This window comes from Enhydra lutris, unplaced genomic scaffold (assembly GCF_002288905.1).
Source record: "Enhydra lutris kenyoni isolate GAN:26980312 unplaced genomic scaffold, ASM228890v2 scaffoldscaffold50, whole genome shotgun sequence".
NCBI classification, from domain to species: Eukaryota; Metazoa; Chordata; class Mammalia; order Carnivora; family Mustelidae; genus Enhydra; species Enhydra lutris.
In genome coordinates this window covers 12717963-12741424 of record NW_019154134.1, presented here as the reverse complement: position 1 = coordinate 12741424, position 23462 = coordinate 12717963, and the positions used below count along the sequence as shown (strand labels likewise).

The following is a 23462-nucleotide window of genomic DNA, read 5'->3' as shown; positions in this document are numbered from 1 at the left end:
TGTTTTCAGAGGAAAGCTGTGTCTTAACTTTGTGTTTACATTTTATACCACTAACTAAATTGCTAAGTGTCTTTCTTGTCTTTGCCTTTCCATATGCCTGTTGCCAATCACAGAATGTTTTGTTTTGTGAAGTCTACTCATTAAAGCGAAGTGTGTATCACTAACTATACTCGCATACTAGCTCTCTGATGTGGTCCTTAACATAAGCTGCATGGAGATACCAATTTCTGCACATACAGATTTATTATTCAAAGCATGACAGATTATTATTAGGAAACAGAAAACAAATATTCCATGTCTGGCTATTAACTCATTTCTATGTTACAAAATTACAGTAGGAATTAAATCACAAGATGCCAGATATTTACAAAAAAACAAATATCTGATCTTTCAGATAGTTTGCTTATAGATTTTGAAAACATTTATTCCATCCAAAAATACCTAATGATTCTTACTAATGAAAAACCTGCTCTATAAGTTTCTCTATGTATGACCTACACAAATAGTACAGATACTTTTTATCATATTAACTTTCTTCTTGCCCCCCCCCCTTTTTTTTTTAAAGAGAGAGGAAGAGAGAGAGAAAAAGGGGGGGGATAGAATCTTAAGTAGGCCCCTACCCCCAGCATGGAGGCTGACTCGGACCTTGATCTCATGACCCTGAGCTAGATGCTTAACAGACTAAACCACCCAGGTGCCCCTGCCCAGTCTTCTTAAGAATCCACACTACCAGGGCGCCTGAGTGGCTCACAACAAAGAAATAGTTAAGGATAACCTAAGGAGTAAAAGTAACAGACACAGATAAAATGAAACTAGATTTTTAAAAATAATTTTAAGATTTTATTTATTTGACAGAGTGAGAGGGAGAGTGAGAGAGCACAAGCAGGGGGAGCAGCAGGCAGAGGGAGAGGAAGAAGGAGGCTTCCCGCAGAGCAGAGAGGCTGATTCAGGACTGGATCCCAGGATCCTGAGATCATGACCTGAGCCCAAGGCAGATGCTTAAACAACTGAGCCACCTAGGCACCCCTTAAAAAAAAAAAAAAAAAAAATCTAGCTGCTTTATAATTGTGAAAAAGAAATAAGTTTGTCAACTCCAAAACAGTTAAGATAGCTAAACAAAAATAAGCAGAATGAAAGTTATGAATCAAAATTACCAATACAAGTAATTACTTCCAGAATAATCCAATACACTTTTAAATTTGGCTTTAATCAGTAACAGATACATATAATTTCATTTATAAAATAACACTTAATATTCAAAAGACATAAGCAGAAATTGTTATTAGTCTTATAAATATTCTTACCGGTAGAAACTGATCTGTTCTAAATTCAAAATCATCAACAGGTAAAGAGTAGTTAAGGAATATTGAGAATGTATGAGATATATCAGAATAAAATATGTCTAAAAACCAAATATAATAAACCATTCAAAAACTACATTTTAAACTAAAAAATTTTACCCAAAAATTAATAATTTAAATATGTCACTAAAATTCTTCACAATGAAGTTTTTTTTTTTTTTTTAAAGATTTATTTATTTGAGAGAGAGATAAGAGGGAGCATGAGCAAGGGGAGGGGCAAAGGGAGAATGGAGACAAATAGAAGCCCTGCTGAGCAGGGAACCTAATGCAGAGCTCCATCTCAGGACCCCAGAATCATGACCTGAGCTGAGGGCATATGCTTAACCGAATGACCCACTGAGGCACTCATGAATTGTATTTTTAAGATTTTATTTTTAAGTAATTTCCATAGCCAACATGGGGCTCGAACTCACAACCCCAAGATCAAGAGTTGCATGTTCCACAGAATGAGTCAGCCAGGCGCCCCACCACAAAGGAGTATTTTTAAATTCTTTAAAGGATATTTAACTTCAGTGTTGTAGCTGTCTCAATACGGACCTAAAAAAAAAAAAAGTTATTAGTTTTTAGTAATTCTAGAGCTACTAAATATTATTAATATCAAATGCCTAAAGAATTTATTCTAAATCACTTTCTTTACTCTTTTTGTTACTACTTAAGTCACAGAGCAAATTTTCATCTAGAAATAAAAGAATATTGCTCTTACTTTGCAACAAGAGTCGAAAAGAAAAAAATAAAAAGTCCCACCCTTTCCAGTTTCCCATAATTTATTTCAGGAGCCTTTAATCCATGAAGTGCTTGCAGGAAAAAAAAATAATTTGCCGTAAGTGTGTGGAGAGAGTGGCACTAAGAGAACAGTACAACAGGGTTGCCACAAGGAAAGAGAAGGTTGAGATAAGAGAAGAGACAGACAAATGGGGTGGGGCCAGTAAAGCTGGGAGATGTTCAACGAAGAGCGAGGGAGGAGAAAAGTAGTATGAGAAGGGAAGATGAGGAGGAAGAACACCTATTTCCATCGGCAAACTCCATCACAGGAAAGCCATAAACTACCCAAAGATATATTCCAAGATTTTCTAAATCCCAAAGTTCACAAATACACAAAGATTTATGCAAGCTTCTAACTTTCCCCAATCTTATTTTCTCTGTATATCAGCACATTCCCTGGGCAAATCACATCATGACAGCTTAATCTCCCCATTATTTTCTTTCAAGTTTTACCTGTGATTTGGCCAGCTCAACTAGCACAGGCTACCAAACCCAGAGTTTCAACCCAGAGTTCAAAAAGTGAACTCAAGCCCTGACTACATTCCCTCTACTCTGTAAAACAATATATCTAAAACATTCATTTATTTCCCAGCTGAGAGTCATTACTTTCTTAGATGCTACATTTAGTGTACCTGAAATAGCAACTGGCTTCCATTCTCGGCAACCATTTTTCAAAGAAACAATTTTAACCATTTTACATGAGCTTCCGAAGTTCTGAGAGGCTGATTAGGCATGTTCACCAAATGTTAAGCACTCTATTGCCAAATCCACAGATCCAAGAGCCTCTAGTGCAGATGTTTTCCTGCCTGCCTTTCCTTTTTACTCAATGTCTCTAAAGGCAATGTGAAAATCTTCAGACTTTTAAATGATGTGCCAAATTTGCTGATCAGTCTAATACACGCAAAGCACCATGTCAAGTAGTCTACCACAGACTGACCTAATGAAAACAAGAGATACTCCTGTGATTAAAAATATTCAATAATGAACTGTTATCTCCCAGGAATGTGTTGGATCCTGCAGAAAAAAGCTTTAAGAGAGATCTAGTCTTTGCCCTCAAAGAACTTACGTTCTTCAAGGGTACCAGACACCCAGGTATTAAACAATTATCAATAAAAATGTCAAACTTGAAAAGTTTAAGAACAGGATAATCCCCCTGAGGACACGGACTGACTGGTCACCTTTAAATTGTCATCATTTAGTACCGAGTGAGGCATACAGCTGGCTCTGTGTAAATAATTAAATTCACAGACAACAGGACATAAAAGCCCCCAAAAAGAAAAATGGCAATCAAACTGCCAGCACACTCACCTTTAATTTGCTTCATTTTTTTTCCACAAAAGGACCACAGACACACCTAACTCATACCCCTGACATCTACACAAATTAAGTACAGGAACCAAAAGAGGCATGGGAATAAAAACTAGCTGTGTTTCTACACCTAACAAAGGGAAGTCAGGGTAGTAGTACATTCAGAGGAAGAGACAAAACGAAATGAGATGACCTGCCTAGACTCTAGTTTAACTCCAAAATAAGGAAGCCAAATTAGGAGGCAAAACAAAAAGCCCACAAAGTTTAAGAAAACAAAGGCACACTTTAAAAAATGACAAAAATAAGAACAAAATTAGCCATTTTTGAGCTATTTTAAAAAAAACAAAACAGGAAGTACTTACCACAAAGAGACTGTATGAATTTCACAGTGATTCATAAGTAATGGGAAAAAAGTCAAAACTCAAATTTATGGAATAAAGAGCTGGGGAATGGGACAGAAGATGGGTAGAAGAGAGTCTAACAATTTCTAGAACACTAATTGTTCAATAAATACTTGCCAGTAAATGCAAGAAAAGAAAACAAAGTACCCTAAACATGACTTTGCATAAAATAAAAGCCTCCAAAGGCGAATGAAATCCCAAGTATCGGGAAGTAGATCTAGACTGTGTGAACTCAGCCTATGAGTCTATCCTAACTCCCACTGAAATCTCAGAAAACTCCTGAAAATTTAACATCTAATTCCTTTACTAGGGCAAAGAAGTACCATCCAAGTATGAGAAATATTGTAAGGATCCGAGAAAGAATGAGAGCAATAGACAAATGAAGGAAAAGAAACCAGAGGTCAGCCCTACTGCCAAAGAGGATTGTTATACAAGAAAGAATAATCAGATATTTACATATACTTACATGCCTCACTTCAGTGACAATGAACCTTAGAAGAATTGAATGAATTGAATTGAATTCCACACTCGAACTAGCTCAATACCTCACCACTCCCACAGCCTGCCCGTAACAGTAAAGGCCATCCACACACTAAAACACCATGGTGCAGGGGCCAGAAAGAAATGGCAGTGTCTAGGGTATTGAAGACCACCAGGAAAATGTAAATAAAATTAATGGAAAAGAATAAAGTAATCCGCTAAAGAGAAACAGAATAATGACTTCATAACTGTAAGGACCTATTTTATATTTTTATATTTTTATATTTTAGCCAGAGGCTTCCATTGAGGTTAAACAATAACCTTGTTGTTTAAGCCTTAAACTGTCCCTGCTCCCCTTCCCCCAGGGGACTTACTTAAAAACAAGTCCCGGAAACCAGCCTCAGGTAACAAAGCACAGATACAAGGATGGGTCAGGCCAGGTGGAGACATCCGATCAGTGGGGGGGTTGCATACTGTCTCCCCAGCTACCGAGGAGTATGGGCCCCGCCCTTTGGGAGCCTTTTGGGCGCCAATCCTAACCAAGGTGATAGGCTGGGTCAAATGTCTACTATAGGGTAAACTGTAATTCAATTGGTCACCTAGCATCACTGTGCAGCTTTCTGTGTGTATTACAATTTCACTGGCCAAGGCCCAACCGCATGGCCTTTGCCCTTAAAAGCTAGTCCGTAAAGGAAAGCGGGGTCGCCCACTCCGTAAGAGGCGCAGCCCTGGCCGGTCAGTTTGATTCTTGATGCTTGGCACGAAATAAAGCTTTGCTTGACCTTCGCTTTGTATCAGTCTTGCTCCTTTATTCACGGACCCATTATTGGGGCATAACAATAACATAACTATTTAAGAGAGCCCTCCTCATTACTGGATTCTCTTTATTCCAATCTCTTAATTCTTTCAATAAACATTATCTAAGTCTTGACACCATACGAGGCATTATGGATGCTAACATAAGTAATATTATCTTACACATTTGTACTATTATTACTTGCTATTAGTATGCTTATTTTTTTTTGCTCTCTTCCACAAAAAAGTCAAGATCAGTCGATTATACTATTTGATATATTTCTACTGAAATACATGTCTAAAGTAAGTTTCTTGAAAGGATAAAAATCATATTCAATTTATTTATCTCCTTTTAAGAAAAAAAATTCTTAGTCTTATTTTTTGAAAAATTTTTTGAAAAATTGAGATATAACTGACACATAACATTGTTTCAAGTGTAGTTTCAGGTGTAAAGCTCATTTTCATATATTCTAAGTACCAGACATAGGGGTATAAACCTGAAACTGACTAGCGGAAGCTTACTAAAGTTTCCTTTCTTCCTGGTTTTAGAGTGGCCTAATAATTTGATATCTCAAACGCAGATTTTTGTTGACGTTTCCTTTGGAAATTATATCTACTGACTGTAATTGAATTCAGAATTCATTCTGTGAAGACACAGACTACCCCAGAGTTTAAAATCTCTGGCAGTGTTTCTGAGACACATAAAGAATGGGAAAATGAAGAAACAAAATCAAAATGGTAAGAGAGAATGAGTGACTGAAATGGGAGACCCATAAAAGGCACAAGAATGGAAAGAATTTCAATGCACCCTTAAAGTATGTCTGCCCAATCCCCGCTGTACCTCCCATTGTACACTCAGGGTTTGCTGCAGTTCTGTACATTCCACTAAAAGTCCATTCTTAAGGCCATTAACTGCCTTTCCATCTTGGAAATTCATTATTTCTACACTGGTAGTTAGCCTGCCCATAAAAATGTCCATTTCTTTGCTTGAGAGACAACCCCATCACGGCGTACTTCCAAACTATAAATCTTCTGGTTGTACCACAATTCACATTTCATATAGCCTTTTACAAGGGTGAAAGAATATACCAACACTAATTTTTTAGTAGCTTACTGCTAATGGTGTTAAAGGCTGCATAAATACCTGAAGTAAAACTTACCAAAAAATTTTATAATTTCTAAAATTTAAAGACGAAACTGTCTCAAAAGCCTTAAAAATCAAAAAAGCCCAGTATATTAATCAAATATTCTGGTTAGTAATCATTTGGGGTAGTACAAAGAGAAGGTCTCCTAAATGTAGTCACTCCAGTTCATTACAGTGAATAGCACTACTGTAATAGCATACTATAGCACTGTTATCCTTATAAAAAATAAAATAAAAATGGAACCACAGTTTCTATCACATTCAAAAATAAATTCTAGATAAAGAAATAAGGGTAAAGAAATGGAATAAACAATGAACAAAAAGAACAAAACAGAAATCTGACTGCAATAAAATTAAAAACCTTTCCTCAACAAAAAACACAAAAGAATGAGAGTGGAAAGACAGACTCAACTGCATTTGGAGGGACTTATTTTTTTTAAATATTCGGAATATGTATGGAAAATTACTACAATGAGAATATAGACACCAGGAAGTGAGCATATAGGTGCTTGTTACGTTAGTCACTTAATTTTTCCTTTCCTTTGATACAGTTCTTAACTCTTAAAAGATTACAAAGTTAAAAGCCTCCTCTTTTTAAGTATGAATCAAAAATAAGCTTGGAAGTAAAAATTCTGAAGTAACAATTATCTTAAACCTTACCAAATTTTCCTGACATTTATTACAAAAAGTTTCCAAATATTGCAGCACTATAAATGCTTTATTCATTATGCCTACTTCAAGTTTTAGTTCATAAAATCTGGCTATCTCTAACAAGTCAAACTGTTAAACAATGAGGAAAAGTTAAGTATTTCACCTAAAGCAAAAAAAGTTACTCAACTTGCATTATATTCCCCCAGATCAAATGATAATGTCAAACTGTCATGCAACTATCAGAGAGAGATGTACTCCACCTAGTGGCCTCTGGTATTCTAAGATTTATGGGGTCCTATACTATCTAGAGAAGTTGCTTTCTCTAGTTGCTGCACTTTATCTACTTTGGCATAGCCAGTCTTATAATAACATGGCCATAACATTTGGAAGCCACACAGACAACCACAGTTGCTCAAGATTAAATCTATCTCAACTCTTTAACAGCAACACTCAAGCAAGAGAATATATAGATTCTGTAAGCCAGAGAGCATTCAGATACATGAGTATCTATCTACCTACCTACCTATCTATCCACACATGCACGTGTACATGTATGTATATATGTCTATATGTTTGTACCCTGCTGTCTGTCAATATGTATGAAGTATCTTCCCTCATTAGCCAGCATTTCTCACAAGCTGAAATTAAAGTAGTGTATCCTATATACACCAAGAGGCCAAAGTGTTCAACATTAACGTGGTACCTTACTAAAACACAGTCTTAAGAAGTAATAACAAAATAATGGTGGCAGGATAAAATAACTGTAGGAAGATGTAAAAATGAGAGGAACTCACTAGAAGATATACAGGAAAAGGGCAACAGCTTAATCTACAGTACCATTTCCATACACCAAGTGTATCCCTTGGATATTCCTACATTATCATCTTGGATGGTCACAAGGCAAATGAACATTTTAAAGTTTCTGATCAGTCCTGAAGTAAGAGGACTACTGGAATATTTAGTCCAGTGTTTTCCAAATCACCTGGCCATGAAACCCTTTTGCTCCACTAACACATGTTCATATATGATTAATGATTACTTTTATTTTTTTTTAAGATTTTTATTTATTTATTTGAGAGAGAGAGATTACAAGTAGGCAGAGAGGCTGGCGGGCAAGGGGGTGAAGCAGGCTCCCCGCCGAGCAGAGAGCTCGACGTGGGGCTCAATCTCAGGACCCCAAGATTATGACCTGAGCCAAAGGCAGAGGCCCAACCCACTGAGCCACCCAGGCACCCAATGATCTACTTTTAAAGTGTAGAACTAAATAAATCATTTTTCTCTTTATTTCCCTCTAAATTAGTTCATTAAAAATGAGTACAAGATCCAAAAAATTTCTCTATTTCCCAAAGAAAATTAGCTGAAATTTAATCCTTCTGTAACACCTCCATAAAACATTTAATGTCTTCTCTCTGATACATGAGACAGAAGAGCAGATAATGTTTCCAAATGAGAAAATAAGAATTCAAATCTTATATTTTATTTTAAAGCTATTACAAATGTAAATTCAGTCCAGCAAATACTAATCTCAGAAACAGCTAGGTTTTATTAATAAACTAAGAATTTACATGGTAAAATAAAACTGGATGGATTTCCTTGTAACTTCCCATGCTTAAAATACTGAATAATTACGACATGATATTTAGAGTAAATTCTCAATTATTTACACAAAGTAGATAATGCTGAAGTTAAAAAATCCAAAGATTAGTTCTTTGCCTTTGGAATATATTGAACTTCTAAAACAGGTTTACCCAATTATGTTTTCCTTCACTGAACATTAAAAGGAGTTTATGTTACCATGGTATACATGTGAAAATGAAAAAGCCTTTGCTAAAGAACAGGGTTAAATTTTTTAAAAGGAGAGTATCAAGAAATGATTAAACAAGATCTTTGCCTAACTCGGTGGCGGCAGGGGGTGGGGGGAGCACGACACAATCACTTAATTTTACATAAAAATAATTTGAAACCCAGGAAAAGACAACTAAACCCAATCTTTTCAAGACTGCTAGAGTCAGATCTAAGCCCAAGACAAAGAAAATGTATAGTAGGTCATGAATATATTCACTCAAGCATAAAATAAAGCACCAGTAGGGGAGGAAAAAGACCATTCTACACGATGTGGACCTTCTTAAAAGACAAATAAAAACAACTATTTAAGTAACTGATCTAAGTATTAAAGCAGCAAACCTACTGCTTTTAAGGGAATAAAGCAACAAAGAAGCCATTATCAAGTTTTTAGTAACAAAAAAATAAAAAATAATATATCAACACTATAAATAAAAAGCCTGACAAGAAATAATTCCAAAGGTTAAAAAAAAAACACATATACACACCAAAAAACCCTCCAAAAATGAGGGACAAAGAAGAATCAACAACAATAAGGATAAAAGTGATTGTGGTGCAACCCCAAACATGAGAACGACAAAATCTATCCTGAATTAAGAAAAAAGCAAGTAAGCCATAAAAGGATCTTAAAACACAATCTTTCTTTATTCTTACTAAAAAATTATAAATTTTAGAATGGTACAGCTTAATTTTTTTTTTCATTGATTAATGATGGGAAGAGCACAGAATAATCAAAGGACTTCCTTCCCTCACACCAAGGAACAGCTACAACAGTGAAAGGCCACCAACATTCTAAAGATACAAAAACCATGTGTGAATTTGAAGTTTAACGTAGGTTAAACTCATTTAAAAAAAAAAAAGTCTTAAAACATTTAAGGGACATACCACTAAGTCTTGATCTTGAAGCAAATTACAAATTGCCTCATATAACATGGGTCTTAAGTCAGACTTGAATTTCACAGAAATCCACTGACCGATGAGCCAAATCACCCTGCGTCGCAATGGCTTATACCTGGGTAAGGAAAAATCACGAAATTTAAATGGTAAGTATCTTACAAAGCCTATTTCATTTAATATATTTCATCATTTAAATTTTAAATATAGTAAAGAAACAATCTCTATTTTTATATAAAAGCATAAAAAAGCTACTTCTAAACATACCACAGTATAAATATTAACAAATTACTGTAAATCTAATTATTTTATATTTAAGAACCATAACATAAATATGTACACAAAAACAAGTCTATTTCTGTTCCTCAAGTAACCAAAAACAGTTAATCTAAAAAAGCCTAAGTAGCTAATGTCCCAAACCCTAAGGCTGAAGAGGCCCCCAAAGAGTAACAATAAAGGAATTCCTGTACTCAATTTTCCAAATCCAAATGTTTATCTTACAAAGATTATTTCCCAGAATACTGTGAGAGATTTCTACATTTACATACTCACATAAACCTACACTTTACTGATATTGGGTAAATTCTCTAATTTTAAAGTGCCCTATTATAAAATGTGACTCATATTATCAAAATAATGACTTGCATTTTAAAAGCTGTAAACCTCTGCAGTAACATGTATACACATTTGTTTCTCTATGACCCGTCTTTGCTAAAGGCAATGAAGTTTCTTTAGGCAAGGAGAAAAAAACCCACAAAGCTATAAACGACTATGTATAAGAATTCCAACCCAAAGTCTCTTCTTGATACTATATAATTTTTAGTAGTGAGATGACAATTGTTTCAGGATACAAATGGAATAAGCTAATGAATATTCCACATTTTTAGAAAATTACAAAACTATAAGATGATGAAGCACATAGAAAGAACTGCTCATTAAAGATGAAACAATGTTTAAGTACTCCCTCCCCACCCTCAAAAAGTTTCTCACCTAAAAGAATTAAAGAATGCAAAGTTATAGGATTTCAGAAAAGGAATAGAGGAGTGTGAGTAGGAAGAAATTAGATTTGAATAGCCTTTAAGATAAAGAGTATCTGGGGCAGAAAACTGAAAAACTGCCATTTCCAGGAACTGGGACTGTTTAAACAAAGTCACAGAGGTGGAAGTAAATGAGACTTGTATAGAGTGTAGTAGAGAACCCACAGAACCACCAATTCTGAACCAATCTCAGATCTCTGAGATTGCCACATTCAACATTCCACTCCAGATAAAGAGAACGAAGCTCAGAAAGGTCAAATCTTAAGTACACTTAGACAACAGTCACTTCTGGGCAGAGTTAAAATCAGGGGATAGTTTGTCCCTCTAAATGTGCTCCCTGAACCAGCAGCATCATTTTCCTGGATGCATGATGAATCATACAGTCTGACCCAGACCCTAACACATCACCTAAATCAGAACATGTATCTTAACCAGACCATCGAGAGATTCATACACACATTAAACTTTGAGAAACACTGGTCTAGATCAGCTCAGTCCAGAAGAAACGTAATGCAAGACAAATATGCAATCTGAAATCTGTTAGTACCCACATTAAAATAAGTAAAAAGCAGGTGAAATTTTAACATTTTTATTCATCTCAATATATGCAAAATACCATTTCAACATGGAATCAATACATATTTTACACTCTTCAGTTTTTCGATTTAAATTTTAGTTAATTAAAATTAAAGTGATTTCCTCAGTTGCATTAAGTATAATCCAAGCACTCAACAGCCATACATAGCAGCAACTGTACTGGACAACACGGACGGAAAATAAACAGCCTGCAGGGTTTAAGGACAATCAAACCACATAGTGTGCTCCCACTAAAGGGCCATGTGGTCACCTAATGGAGGTTTTCTCTACATCAAAGGTTCTCTCACTTCCTACGGGCAGAGTCACAGCCCAATTACTCACCACAGACTTTACAGGACATAGCAAATTCACGGCCAACTGAAAATACTTGCTGAGTGAACAGACAGCTAGCTCTTTATGAGTCCAAAATATTTTGTTTTTTTTTTTAATTTCAAGTTTTTATTTAAATTCTCAGTTAACATATAGAGTAATGCGGGTTTTAAAAGGGTGAAAATCACTTTTAAATCATCTCCAACTCTACAACTGCACACCTCTCAAGATTTATATAGAAGCCTTCTTTTCATACATTAATGTAGTCAAAAAAATGTTACCTGATCTATGACTACGTGCTAGGCATTCTGATAGGTGCATAACAGAATTGAATCAACACAAATGCACAATTCAAAACAAGAACACAGTCTCTTGGAATTGTTAAGTCTCTAACTCTAAACTAAGAAAAAAATTACAAAACCTACGAAAGACCTTTACCCTCCCATTTCAGCCATTCAGTACCTAAAATCAGTCAAGTGCTTTTTAAAAGTATGTGAAACTCAAGAATTGGGAAAAGTCCTACATCAAACAACTCTGTACTACTGAATGGGGTAAGCCAATACAAGTCTAAGGTGCAACCAAATGCTTTCTGCCATCGCGTCTCTCCAACCCATCTACCCTCTCCCAGACTTGCATTAAGCTATGTGTGATCCCAAGGCATTCAGTCGGTCACCCTTCACAGCTATTATTTGTGTGAAACTACTTCTTACAACAGGTTTACCCCTACCAACTTTCTACACAAATAAAGTTGACTTTCTTGTGTATACATTTCTTCTAGAATCTAGAGATCTCCATCTTTCCTTATCTTTGTATAAAATTTCCTCCTGCAAATTATCTTATCTAATGCCAAATACTCCACACATGTTACAATTCCCATTGGAAGTAAAAAAATGAAACCAACTTTATTTTTCAAATCTAAGAGTCACAAGTCTTATTCTACACTGCTATGATCAGCCAAATCATACTACAACTTTTTAAAAGTTGGGGTTTTTTTTAAGATTTTATTTATTTATTTGACAGATAGAGATCACAAGTAGGCAGAAAGAGAGAGAGAGGAGGAAGCAGGCTCCCCACCGAGCAGAGAGCCGGATGCGGGACTCGATCCCAGGACCTTGAGATCATGACCTGAGCTGAAGGCAGAAGCCCAACCCACTGAGCCACCCAGATGCTCCAACTTTTTAAGCAATTTTAATGCCTTCCTATCTTCATCACAAAATTAGTAAGGCAAATTAAGTATATTATTAACACAAAGTTTTATACTTGCCTATTATGAATGACTTGTAATTCTGGAAGAAGTTGATTTTTAAACCACTGATCAAAATCAACACTGTCAAACAGCTCATAAGCCGCTAATCCAACAGCATTATACACTACAAAGAAGATTTGAGAAAAAGAATTTAAATTTCAGATGCTGGGCCCAAAGTTAAGTATCTTATATAAGAAACTAATCCTTAGGGACTACTTTAAAACATGTAAAATGCTAATAAAGGGAAATTCACAATGTTAATCAGAGAAATTATTTAAATAGACATTTTAGAATCATTATGTAAGTTACTTTACACTGTTTTTCCTAAATATTCCTTAGTGCTTTCAAACAGAAAACTACATTCATTCAAATACATTCAAGTCAAATTTTAAAAATTATAAAATAACATCCACTTCTAAATGGACACAATACTTTATGATCTGGTCCCTACCTCCCTCCCTCCAGCCTCGTCTCTCACCATAACCCTTTACACTCTATGTTCCAAATAAACCAAAATTTTACTCCCAGTTCAACACTTAACTGGGCTTGCTCCTCTTCCCTTCAAATTTCTGTACATACTGCTGCCTCTGCCTGGAACCCTCTTCTCACACAGCCCCTCCCCTTGTTAACTCCCACTGATCCTGGTATTCTCATACTATACTTCTCTAGGGGCCTTTCCCTAGGCACACCCAAACCACCTTGTGGTTTTCCAGTGCACTACCTAATTGCCACCTATTTTAACATTAATCAGCTGATAATATGTATAATCAATTGTCTGCTTACTTGGTTGTCTCCCCCACCAAACAGTTCCTATATTTTAGGTACTCCTGTAACCCAATCTCCCAGCCTAACACTGCCATAAAGCAAACATACCAAATATTTATTACTGAAGAAATAATATTTCTAAATCAGTTTAGTTTAACATACCAGCATCTTTGATTAATAGTGCATTCATATCTTCCACATTAGTGGGCCCTGAAAACATAAGTATCAGTAAAGGTAAATAAAACTAGTTTTTAAAAAATATTTTATTAAAAAAAAAAATAAATAAATAAATAAATAAATAAATAAAAATATTTTATTTCAACTCCATTTACGAGTTTATCACTTCGGTTTCATATAATAACTTTCATGATATTAAATACACATATAGGTACAAAGGGAAAGCCTAGATTTTGTTATCATCACCATTAGAGAGCACAGATGCAAGATGTAAAGCCATATTACAATTTTTTAAATAATTTTTTAAATTTTTTTAATAAACATATAATGTATTATTAACCCCTCAGGGGTACAGGTCTGTGAATCGCCAGGTTTACATGATTCACAGCACTCACCATAGCACATATCCTCCCCAATGTCCATAACCCCACCACCCTCTCCCTACCCCCCTCCCCACGGCAACCCTCAGTTTGTTTTGTGAGATTAAGAGTCTCTTATGGTTTGTCTCTCTCCCGATCCCATCTTGTTTCGTTAAAGCCATATTACAATTTTAAAAATCATTATAACTTATTTGAAAATGTCATGTCAAGCAACAATCCAAAAAAATATATGCCACAAACTGCTAACTAGTGTATAATACCTTATATACCCTGATTTAAAAGAGAATTCTTAAAAGAAAAAATAAAAAGATGAATCCCACAAAAGAAAAACAAACCAACAAAAAAGGAACAGCACAGGTCATTCACACAAGAAACTCTGACATAATAAACAAATCAGGTCATGGCAGTACATTAAAAGATGGCAACAAAAGAAAAAGTGCAGACAGGAAGGGAAAGCTATCACATCAGGTGGGAACTTCTGAACAAAAAGTTGGCTGTCTCCTACCACTGTCCAGAGAGGAGAGTGTCATTAAGCCATGAAAAACACAGTTTGCTTAGAAAGTCTATTTCTTTAGAATAGAAAGATGTCTAGCGAGTTTATCAGAGCACTCTTCTGCTGTTAAATACGAATTCTTAAGCTCACTAGTCTAAGATTAAGTACAACCCAAATAAACCAACTGCTCCATAACTGCAAAGAAAACTAAACTCTGAAACCACTGAAATCCTTACCACCACACAACTTATCAGAGTGTAACCTAACTAGCTTATCCACTTTCCTACAGTGGTTTAAAAAAATAACAGACACATAGAAGAAAATGGAAATGATGTTCTAAACTCAAAAGAAAAAGTAACCGAGGCAGTCCAAGTATTATCAACTGTAAGAATCAATAATCCTACATGAAGAAATTAATAAATAACTGTATCTTAGAAATCAATCCATATGAAAATTCAAGTAACACTCAAATTACCTTCACAGATGAACAAAGTAAAACCTGACAGTTTTTTCCCTTGGTTTATAATTTAAGAACACTCTGGGTTTTTCAGAGAACAAAAGCCTGAAAAGTGAGCTGCCCACTCACTACCACAAACTAGATCAGGCATCTCCTTCCCTACAGAAGCTTCTCTTGCTATTATTTTCTTAGATCATCATCTGCTCAATCCTTGGTCACTTACAATGTAATTTCTGCCCCAACATTTCAAATACTGTCTCAGAAGATTCCATTGCCTTCTGCCTCTTCCATCACGGGACACTTCTAATAACATGCTCTTCTCTCCAGGATCCACTCCCATATTGTTCCTCACACCTCTACAAGAGTCTCTCACCTGGCTTTTCTGCACGACCTTCACCTTTTCATATGCCTAAAGGTGATAATCTCGAGTTCCATCCTTGAACTTGCTTTTCTTCTCCCAAGGCCCTTGACACACACACTCCAAAAGTGAAACTCTATCTCCAACCACTACTAATAAGAGCCACCCTGTCATTAAGACCACAGTTTAGGATCATGTCTGGTCACTCTCTCTCTCTCTCTTTTATTTTTTTTTTAAGATTTTATTTATTTATTTGAGAGAATCACAAGTAGACAGAGAGTCAGGCAGAAAGAGAGAAGGAAGCAGGCTCCCCGCTGAGCAAAGAGCCCAATGCGGGGCTCAATCCCAGGACCCTGAGATCATGACCTGAGCCAAAGGCAGAGGCTTAACCCACTGAGCCACCCCGGCACCCCTCGGTCATTCTCGCTCAGCACAGTCAGTCAGTCACAAAAAGTCAATCAACAAACAGTTACTGAGAATACCAGACATTGGGAATAATGTGTGAACAAAACAGATGTGATCACTACCCTCCTTCCTGGAATTTAGAATATAGCAGAAAAGTCAGAAATGATAAATCGCAGCTGATAATAATTACTTATGCACAAGCTGCAATCAGTGATCAAGTGCCAGAAATTTCGTATCATCATTCTCTTAAATCCATTACCTTCTTTCCATTCCCACTGCCACCATCCTGAGCATAACATTTGTTATTTTGCCTTTTTCTCCCACTACTTTCACAACATGCTCCAGGTAGACCATTTCCCCAGGCAACATACTTGACTGTCTACTATTTTGCTTATGCTGCTAGGATGTTTACAAGAGCAAAATCCAACTATCCCCTTCAATGCCTATTTCAAGGCCACCTTTGTCAGTTGCCCATTCTTGTTCTCTATTCTGAAAGCCATCCCTTCAGAAAAGAATACATTTAGGTCTTCCTCAGATTCCCATTATATGGTGTAGGAAAAAATGCACTGCACATAGTAAGCAGGAACTCAAACTATTTTAACTGAACATGGATTAATAAAGTATCATAAAATATACTTCACCTTGAAGTGTCTGCATCATTTCTAGAAGTACAGGAGTAAGAGTCTGATTATATTCATGGAATATATCTATAAATAGTACTTCAGTGCAAGGCTGGAGAGGAAAGAAACCAATTTTCTAGTGAAAACAATGTTATATTGTACTGATCAATTCTATAATAAAGCAAAGAATATACTCATTCTTAAAATCTAAAACTCCAACCACGTTTCCAATTCTTGATGTTTTTACATATAGTAGATTATAATTGTTATAGATACACTGGGGAAGAAAATCAAATTATAATTTGATTCCTATTTCAGTCATTTGCCATTAGGCATTCAAAAAGTAAAACTCCAGTGAAAAAATAACTTATGTTTTTAATTAGTAACTCTTTAAGTTAAAAAAAAAAAATCTAAAGCCACATTTATTGCAGATTCAGTACTATAAATGATTGTCCAGGAACTAATTCATTAAAAATTATATATTTTTCTTAGCAATGACATAGTAAGTAACAACTCCAACTCGCGAATTCAATTCACCACGTAGAATAGTATTTCCTTTCTCTCTTTTTTTAAACATATACTGTATTATTTGTTTCAGGAGTACAGGTCTGTGATTCATCAGTCTTACACAATGCATAGCGCTCGCTCACCATAGCACATACCCTCCCCAATGTCCATCATGCAGGCACCCCATCCCTCCCATCCCCCAAATACTATTTCTTTTAACAGAAACAAACAGTAACAGAAGTCAGTGTTAGCTATACAACAAAACTGGTTCATTTTGGTTCTTAAAAGTAACAAACCATCACATGTTTCATAATACAAAGGAATTATGAATTTTGAAGGTGCTATGCTTTATGTTTTAAAACAAACCTTGTATACATACTGAATTATGTACAGATGAAATGACAGGTCACCTCAAATACTTGCTTCAAAATAATCCAAGTTGGGGTTGGGGGGGTACTCATATGAAGTACGATTAGCCATGAATTGGTAACTGATAAATGGGGCTTTGGAATACAAGGGCTCATGACATTATTCTGTTTTTTACTATGTTTGAAATTTTCCATAAAACAAAGTTATAAAAAATTAAAGCAGTTAATTTTTTTAAATTTAAAGCAATAATTATTTCTCTACTTAACTATCTCGCTGGTTTTCTACATAAGCTTACAAAACTAAAAAACATTAACATACATTCTTAGAAAAATAGTATAAATTATGTAAACACAACTTTTCACACACAAAAACAGTTCAAAGACTATATTTGATTAATTCTCCTCAAATGTTGGCCACACCAAAAAATGTAGACTAAGAAAGCATTCTAAAATTAAAAGCAATGGGCCGGTCTCTGGGAATCACACTAAGTGGTACAAGAAATATGCATCAAAAAAAGCTTCAGAATTACTGAAATAACTGAGGGGAGAAAATCATTCTAGCCAAAAAGAAGTAGTTTTCATTTTCAAAAACATTTGAAAATGAAATGTTTCAAAAACATTTCCTATTTCTGCACTGATAATTACTTTCCCATCAATGTGACTGCAAAATGGGAGAAAAATTCAACCCCCCAAATAAACAACAACAAAAATTTAGGTTAAAGTTCATAATTTAATTAAGTACTTTCAAATACAGATGCCTACAATTATAGTTTCCTATTCATCTGGTTTAACACTTGGAATCTTAAACAAAATATCACTCTTGACTAAGAGTTATAGAAGCATTAAGCATTTCCCTATCAATTTTTTTTCAATCAATACTTACCCTCAAACTATATTTCCAAGAATCTCCTCCTGTTTCTTCCACTGCTGCAATTAAAAATACAACAAATGATGCTCACCATGTAATAATGGTGTTTCCAAAGTCTCAGTTTGGAATACAAAGATTTTAAATACTGTCAGTTTATTTCTATGAATGGTTTTAAACATAACATTGAAAGCAAATCCTTGGAAACACAAAGCCTTACATAGATTTCTTTACTATACAGTATAGATCACATCTGTATATGGTAGTCTCCCATCAAGTGCCTACATAAGCATTCTCACTTTTATTAAAAATTCTCTATGGAAGAAAGCTCAAAGGGCTCGTCACTTCCAGAGTATGTGATATCACCCAGTGAGCACTCGAATATAACTATAATCCCAAGATTATTTCATTCAATATAATAATGTCTTATAAGTTATAATAATTAGTAACATTTCCAAAAATGTTCTATATTTAAAGTTAAATTTTAAAAAAGTAAAATACTTTAGGGACTTCTACAAGTCTAGGAATTCAGTGTTTCATATTATACTACTATACACATGGCATGAAGAAAGTGATTTGAAACGTAAGGTTTTAGCTAAGAGAAAAAGCAAAAACAATATAGGATACATAGAGTATAATGCTGTTTTGTTTTTTTTTTTTAAGATTTTTATTTATTTATTTGACAGACAGAGATCACAAGTAGGCAGAGAGGCAGGCAGAGAGAGAGGGGGAAGCAGGCTCCCCGCTGAGCAGAGAGCCTGATGCAGAGCTGGATCCCAGGACCATGGGATCATGACCTGAGCCGAAGGCAGAGAGGCTTTAACCCACTGAGCTACCCAGGTGCCCCCAAAATGCTGTATTTTCTAAATGAACTAAAATTATTTTTAAAGAACAAAAAGAGGGAGAAGAGGAGTCTTCCAAAATATCTCAGGCATTCTTAAAATTTTAGAAAATATATGAACAGAACTACACGAAGTCACCCAGTCAAAGGGATGAGGAGAGTCTAAAATCTAGCCTATGTCTGAGGACAGCTTAAGTAATTCACACACAGACACTCTATTCACACACACAGGAAACTTTATTAGTCACACGATTTCTTGATTTTCTGTAGCAAGAACCTTGATACTTTTATTCTATTATTAACATTCCGATGGATAAAAAGGATCTCCTAGAAAAATATTTCAATTAACAAAAAATTCATCTTAAAATTTAAATAGGTGATCTATTTAGTAATTCAGAAATTTCCCAAATTTCTTTTTGGAAAAATAATGTCTACTAATAAAAAATAAGATGGAATGAATCACAAAGTACAAACTGACCTGATAACAGAGACAGATAGTTTATTTTACATTTTTGTTTTAAACTATATCTATGTTCATATGAACATCTAAAAATTTTAAAAGGTCTCTTTCTGGAGAAAACTCCATATATTTGAAAAAATCATTCATCTTCTCCTTCTCAATTTGTTTTAACAGGTAACAAAGGACAAGTTAACTTTTAAAAGCCAAGATTCTCAGATAAAAAATGCTATATTAAAATACAATGTTGTTATGCCCATCATTCAAACAGATGATATGTATTTAGGGAAGAAGGAGAAAAGCCAGGCAAAAACTGAAAAACTGATTCTTACTAAAGCCTTCGGGGTCTTCTTCCCACATTGTTAGTTCCTCTTCAGTTAGCAGAAAATAATGAGAGACTAATCTTCTACATATCTCTGTCAAAGTGGGATATGTGAAGAATGCCATCTTAATCTTATGAGCTTCTAGAGTTTCAGGGCTGCTATCTAGAAAAATAAAATTTCCAAGTTAATCATACAAAGATTCTACCAAAGTTGGATTATGTAACTTAAATAAATTTAAAAATACACTCTTGAGGGAGAATATAAAGTGGTGTATAAATTTTCATTTTTCTTAAGGGCAAATTTCGAAGAAAGTTCTTTATTCACACCACACACATCAGTCTTGCAGCTGTCCTCCCACTACAGCCTGTACATCCCCTGCTATATTATCACACCACATTGGAGTGACTTAGATACATATGTCTTTCTTTCTCCTATAAGAACTCCTCATTCATCTTGGTATACATGCACATGTATGAATTCTAATGTCTAAAAGTAACCTCACTGAAGTTAGAGAAAAATTTTAATTGTACAAATAAATAAAGCTTACAACATGAACTGCAGTGGTTATTGACGTCCCAAAGCTTCAACTGATCTTTTACTATGCTACAAAAGATAGATTACTAATGCATTCTATGGCTTTTAAAGCTGGCACTCACATATTAAACTCTCTAATCCTTATCTCTAGTTCATGTCCAAGCAACATTTTACTTTTCACACTTAAATAAATGAATTTCAAATACATAAAAATAGCAATTACTTCACATTTGAAATAATGAGGGGAAAAAGCTGCCAGTAAGGCATTACCTTCAAAATTTTTAGATGGCTTATAAGCATAATTTTTAACAATCATCTTAATAAGATTCATGCATTGAACAATGAATCGTTCGAACGTAACGCCTTCACCAACTTCTGTAAATACATAGCTTACAGAAAATTCCAATGATCTCTGAATTAGAGGAGTAAATGAAAACGGATGCTGATCCAAGAAGTCCAAAAGCTATAAAGAAAAAAATTAAAATGTATTTTCTTCAAGTTCATTTGGGAATATAATGATCCATAAATACATCTTATAACTTTGCTAATATATACGTGGCAAGATTTGAACCTTGGTGGACAATCTATGTACATCCAGTTTTGCATGTAATACACGTGCACCTTATTTCTTAGGATACACCCTATAATGTGGATTATGTCAGATGGTATCTCATGTCAAGAAATTTCTATCATTTGTAGTCCAGGGTCCAAAATTGATCCACTTCATACTTAATTCAGTAACAACGGGCGAATATGAAACAAAAAGTGTAAAGTATACAAAAGACAGGACTTGAAAAAGTAATAAAGGCAAAAAGTGAAACTACATTTCAATTATCAAACAGTTGATGAGGGAGATTTCTTCTTTACAAAAGAATTCTGGCTAATGCCAACAAAACAACAGAATGCCATCATTATATAACCTCTTATCAAACAACAGATCTAGGTATGATCATCGGTAGCTTCTAAAATAATTAACAGGGAAAGGATGCAAAAGTTCCTTATAATGGAAAGCTCTCCCTCAGCATTGTAGACAGACACCGTATCTCCCAATGTGATACAGTATGAAATACACATACTCTTGTAAAGCACTCCCACCATCCTTGCCCTCCTCCACAAAATAAAGTCCGAATACGATCAAGCCTCTATATCTAACTACAAATTTGTAAGAAGTATGGGAAGAGGAAGGGTATAGAGACAAAGGAACATGATACAATAGGATGGAAAGAGCCAAATGCAAAACAGGAAAAACCTGAGAAGGAAATTATGTTATTACCTCGGCAAATAAATAGCAACAACAACAACAAAAGAGGACTGACACTACTGAATCCTGATTCCAACAAAACAACTATAAAAATTTTGAGAAATATCTAAAAACTGGCTCAAAAGAGGATAATAAGTCATTCCTACTTTTTAAATGTGTTAGATTTTAAACCCCTAGTCACTTAAAGATACATATTCAAATATTTACAGATAATACTTATAGGATATCTGAGATTTGCTTTTAAAAAACCAGCAAAGAGGAGAGGGAGAGGAAGTGTACAGATAAAACAGAGCCAACCCTCAACATATTATCAACATATGTTGATAATTCCTGAAGCTAAGTGATGACCTCAAGGGGACTCAAAGTTATTAAATTCTATTTGGAGGTATGTTTGAAATATTCCAATTTTTAAAACTTTAATAAAGTCAGACATTTTAAATATGAATTTCATAAATGAAATTATTTATAAGCACTGCACAGATCCACTGACTAACCACATCATGTCATTTTACTTTGCTTTGTGTTTTTTTGGTTTTTAACTTAAAATACTTGAGTCAATTTCTTGCTGGATCTTGGAAGATTAGACGGGCTTTTGCTGTTGAGGCTATTTAAAACCTAACTGTGGGAAATAAAGAGAACTGAAACCAAAGGTACTGATACTTAACCAAAGACATTAAGAACAGCTCATTTCTACTCCTTTTCTCCACTCTCAGGAGAACAGACGACCTTAATCCTATCAATGAACTTCAGGAAAAAAGAGAAAATAGGCTACAGGTTTAGATACTGCTACCTGTCTTCAATCACGGTTTTACTGCAAGGCAGTCCTCAAACCAGGTCTTCCCAACTCTATGTACTTCTCCCAACCATCCCCAGGCACAAAATTTCATAAAAATCAGTTTTTATAAAACTTAGTTTTATCAGAAATTTACATACATTGCCTAGCACAGTGCACCCACTTAATTCTATTCAAAAGATGTTTGATATTGATGATGATAATCTGTCATTCTAAATACAGTGACTTCTTGATATTACACTGCCTGTTATACATGATCCGGTTCCTGCCCAACTGCAACTGGTACCTTCTTTATCTCTGCTTTTATCCTGTAGGCTTGAGAATAAGAAACTTCAGAGGAATGAACCTCTCTAATATTTATTAGGATTTTTTTTTTTTTTACAACAAAGTGACTTATAACTGATATATGGCATATAAATTTAATTATAACATGCATGCTAAATACTTTAATACAGTTTAACTTTGCTAGAAACAGAAAGTAAGTTACTTTACACTAAAGAGCATATGCTCACACCATTTTCCTTCATAAATCTGAGTACATGTATTTTATTTAAGGAAACATAAACTTAAGATAAAAAGAAAACTTACCACTTTAGTAAAAAGAATGATGGTCTTTTCCAATCTATCTCTACATACATTATCTGTACCTATATTTCTACCTGTTAAAAATACAATTCAAGTATTAGTACAAGTTTATAATACTCCATAAATTCACAATCAAAACAATGACAAAACTTTTCACAAAAATACTGTCAGATATATTTTTGCATGTTTTGCATTATAAACACATTACTGTGCTTTCCCAACTGTAAAAAATTAATTATCAAGTTTTTTGAAAAGAATTACACTTAAAAGACACAGTAATCCCTGGTACCATGTTTCACAAAATCAATCCTAAAATATAAACTGAGCCCATGTTAAAGTAAAAGGGTAGTAGCAATTTTATCCATGAATTACCAATCACATTTTCAAAATTGAAATTAGTCATAGTTGAAATTTAGAAGCAAAATTAGTAAAAACAAAGCACTCAA

At 34.7% G+C, this 23462-nt stretch overlaps 1 protein-coding gene across 3 annotated transcripts in view; it reads right to left on the bottom strand.

Moving 5' to 3' along the window:
• Positions 1 to 23462, bottom strand: part of LOC111156937 (importin 11) — a 198945-nt gene that overhangs the window by 126007 nt on the left and 49476 nt on the right. For all 3 annotated transcript variants that reach the window (XM_022518094.1, XM_022518096.1, XM_022518095.1), the window contains exons 9-18: positions 23020 to 23090; positions 20648 to 20840; positions 19853 to 20005; positions 18241 to 18284; positions 16504 to 16594; positions 13755 to 13802; positions 12846 to 12951; positions 9630 to 9756; positions 1865 to 1898; positions 1305 to 1345 (exon numbers count right to left, since the gene is read on the bottom strand). In XM_022518094.1, the coding sequence (XP_022373802.1) occupies positions 1305 to 1345; positions 1865 to 1898; positions 9630 to 9756; positions 12846 to 12951; positions 13755 to 13802; positions 16504 to 16594; positions 18241 to 18284; positions 19853 to 20005; positions 20648 to 20840; positions 23020 to 23090 (908 nt within the window). The remainder of the gene's footprint in view (positions 1 to 1304; positions 1346 to 1864; positions 1899 to 9629; positions 9757 to 12845; positions 12952 to 13754; positions 13803 to 16503; positions 16595 to 18240; positions 18285 to 19852; positions 20006 to 20647; positions 20841 to 23019; positions 23091 to 23462) is intronic.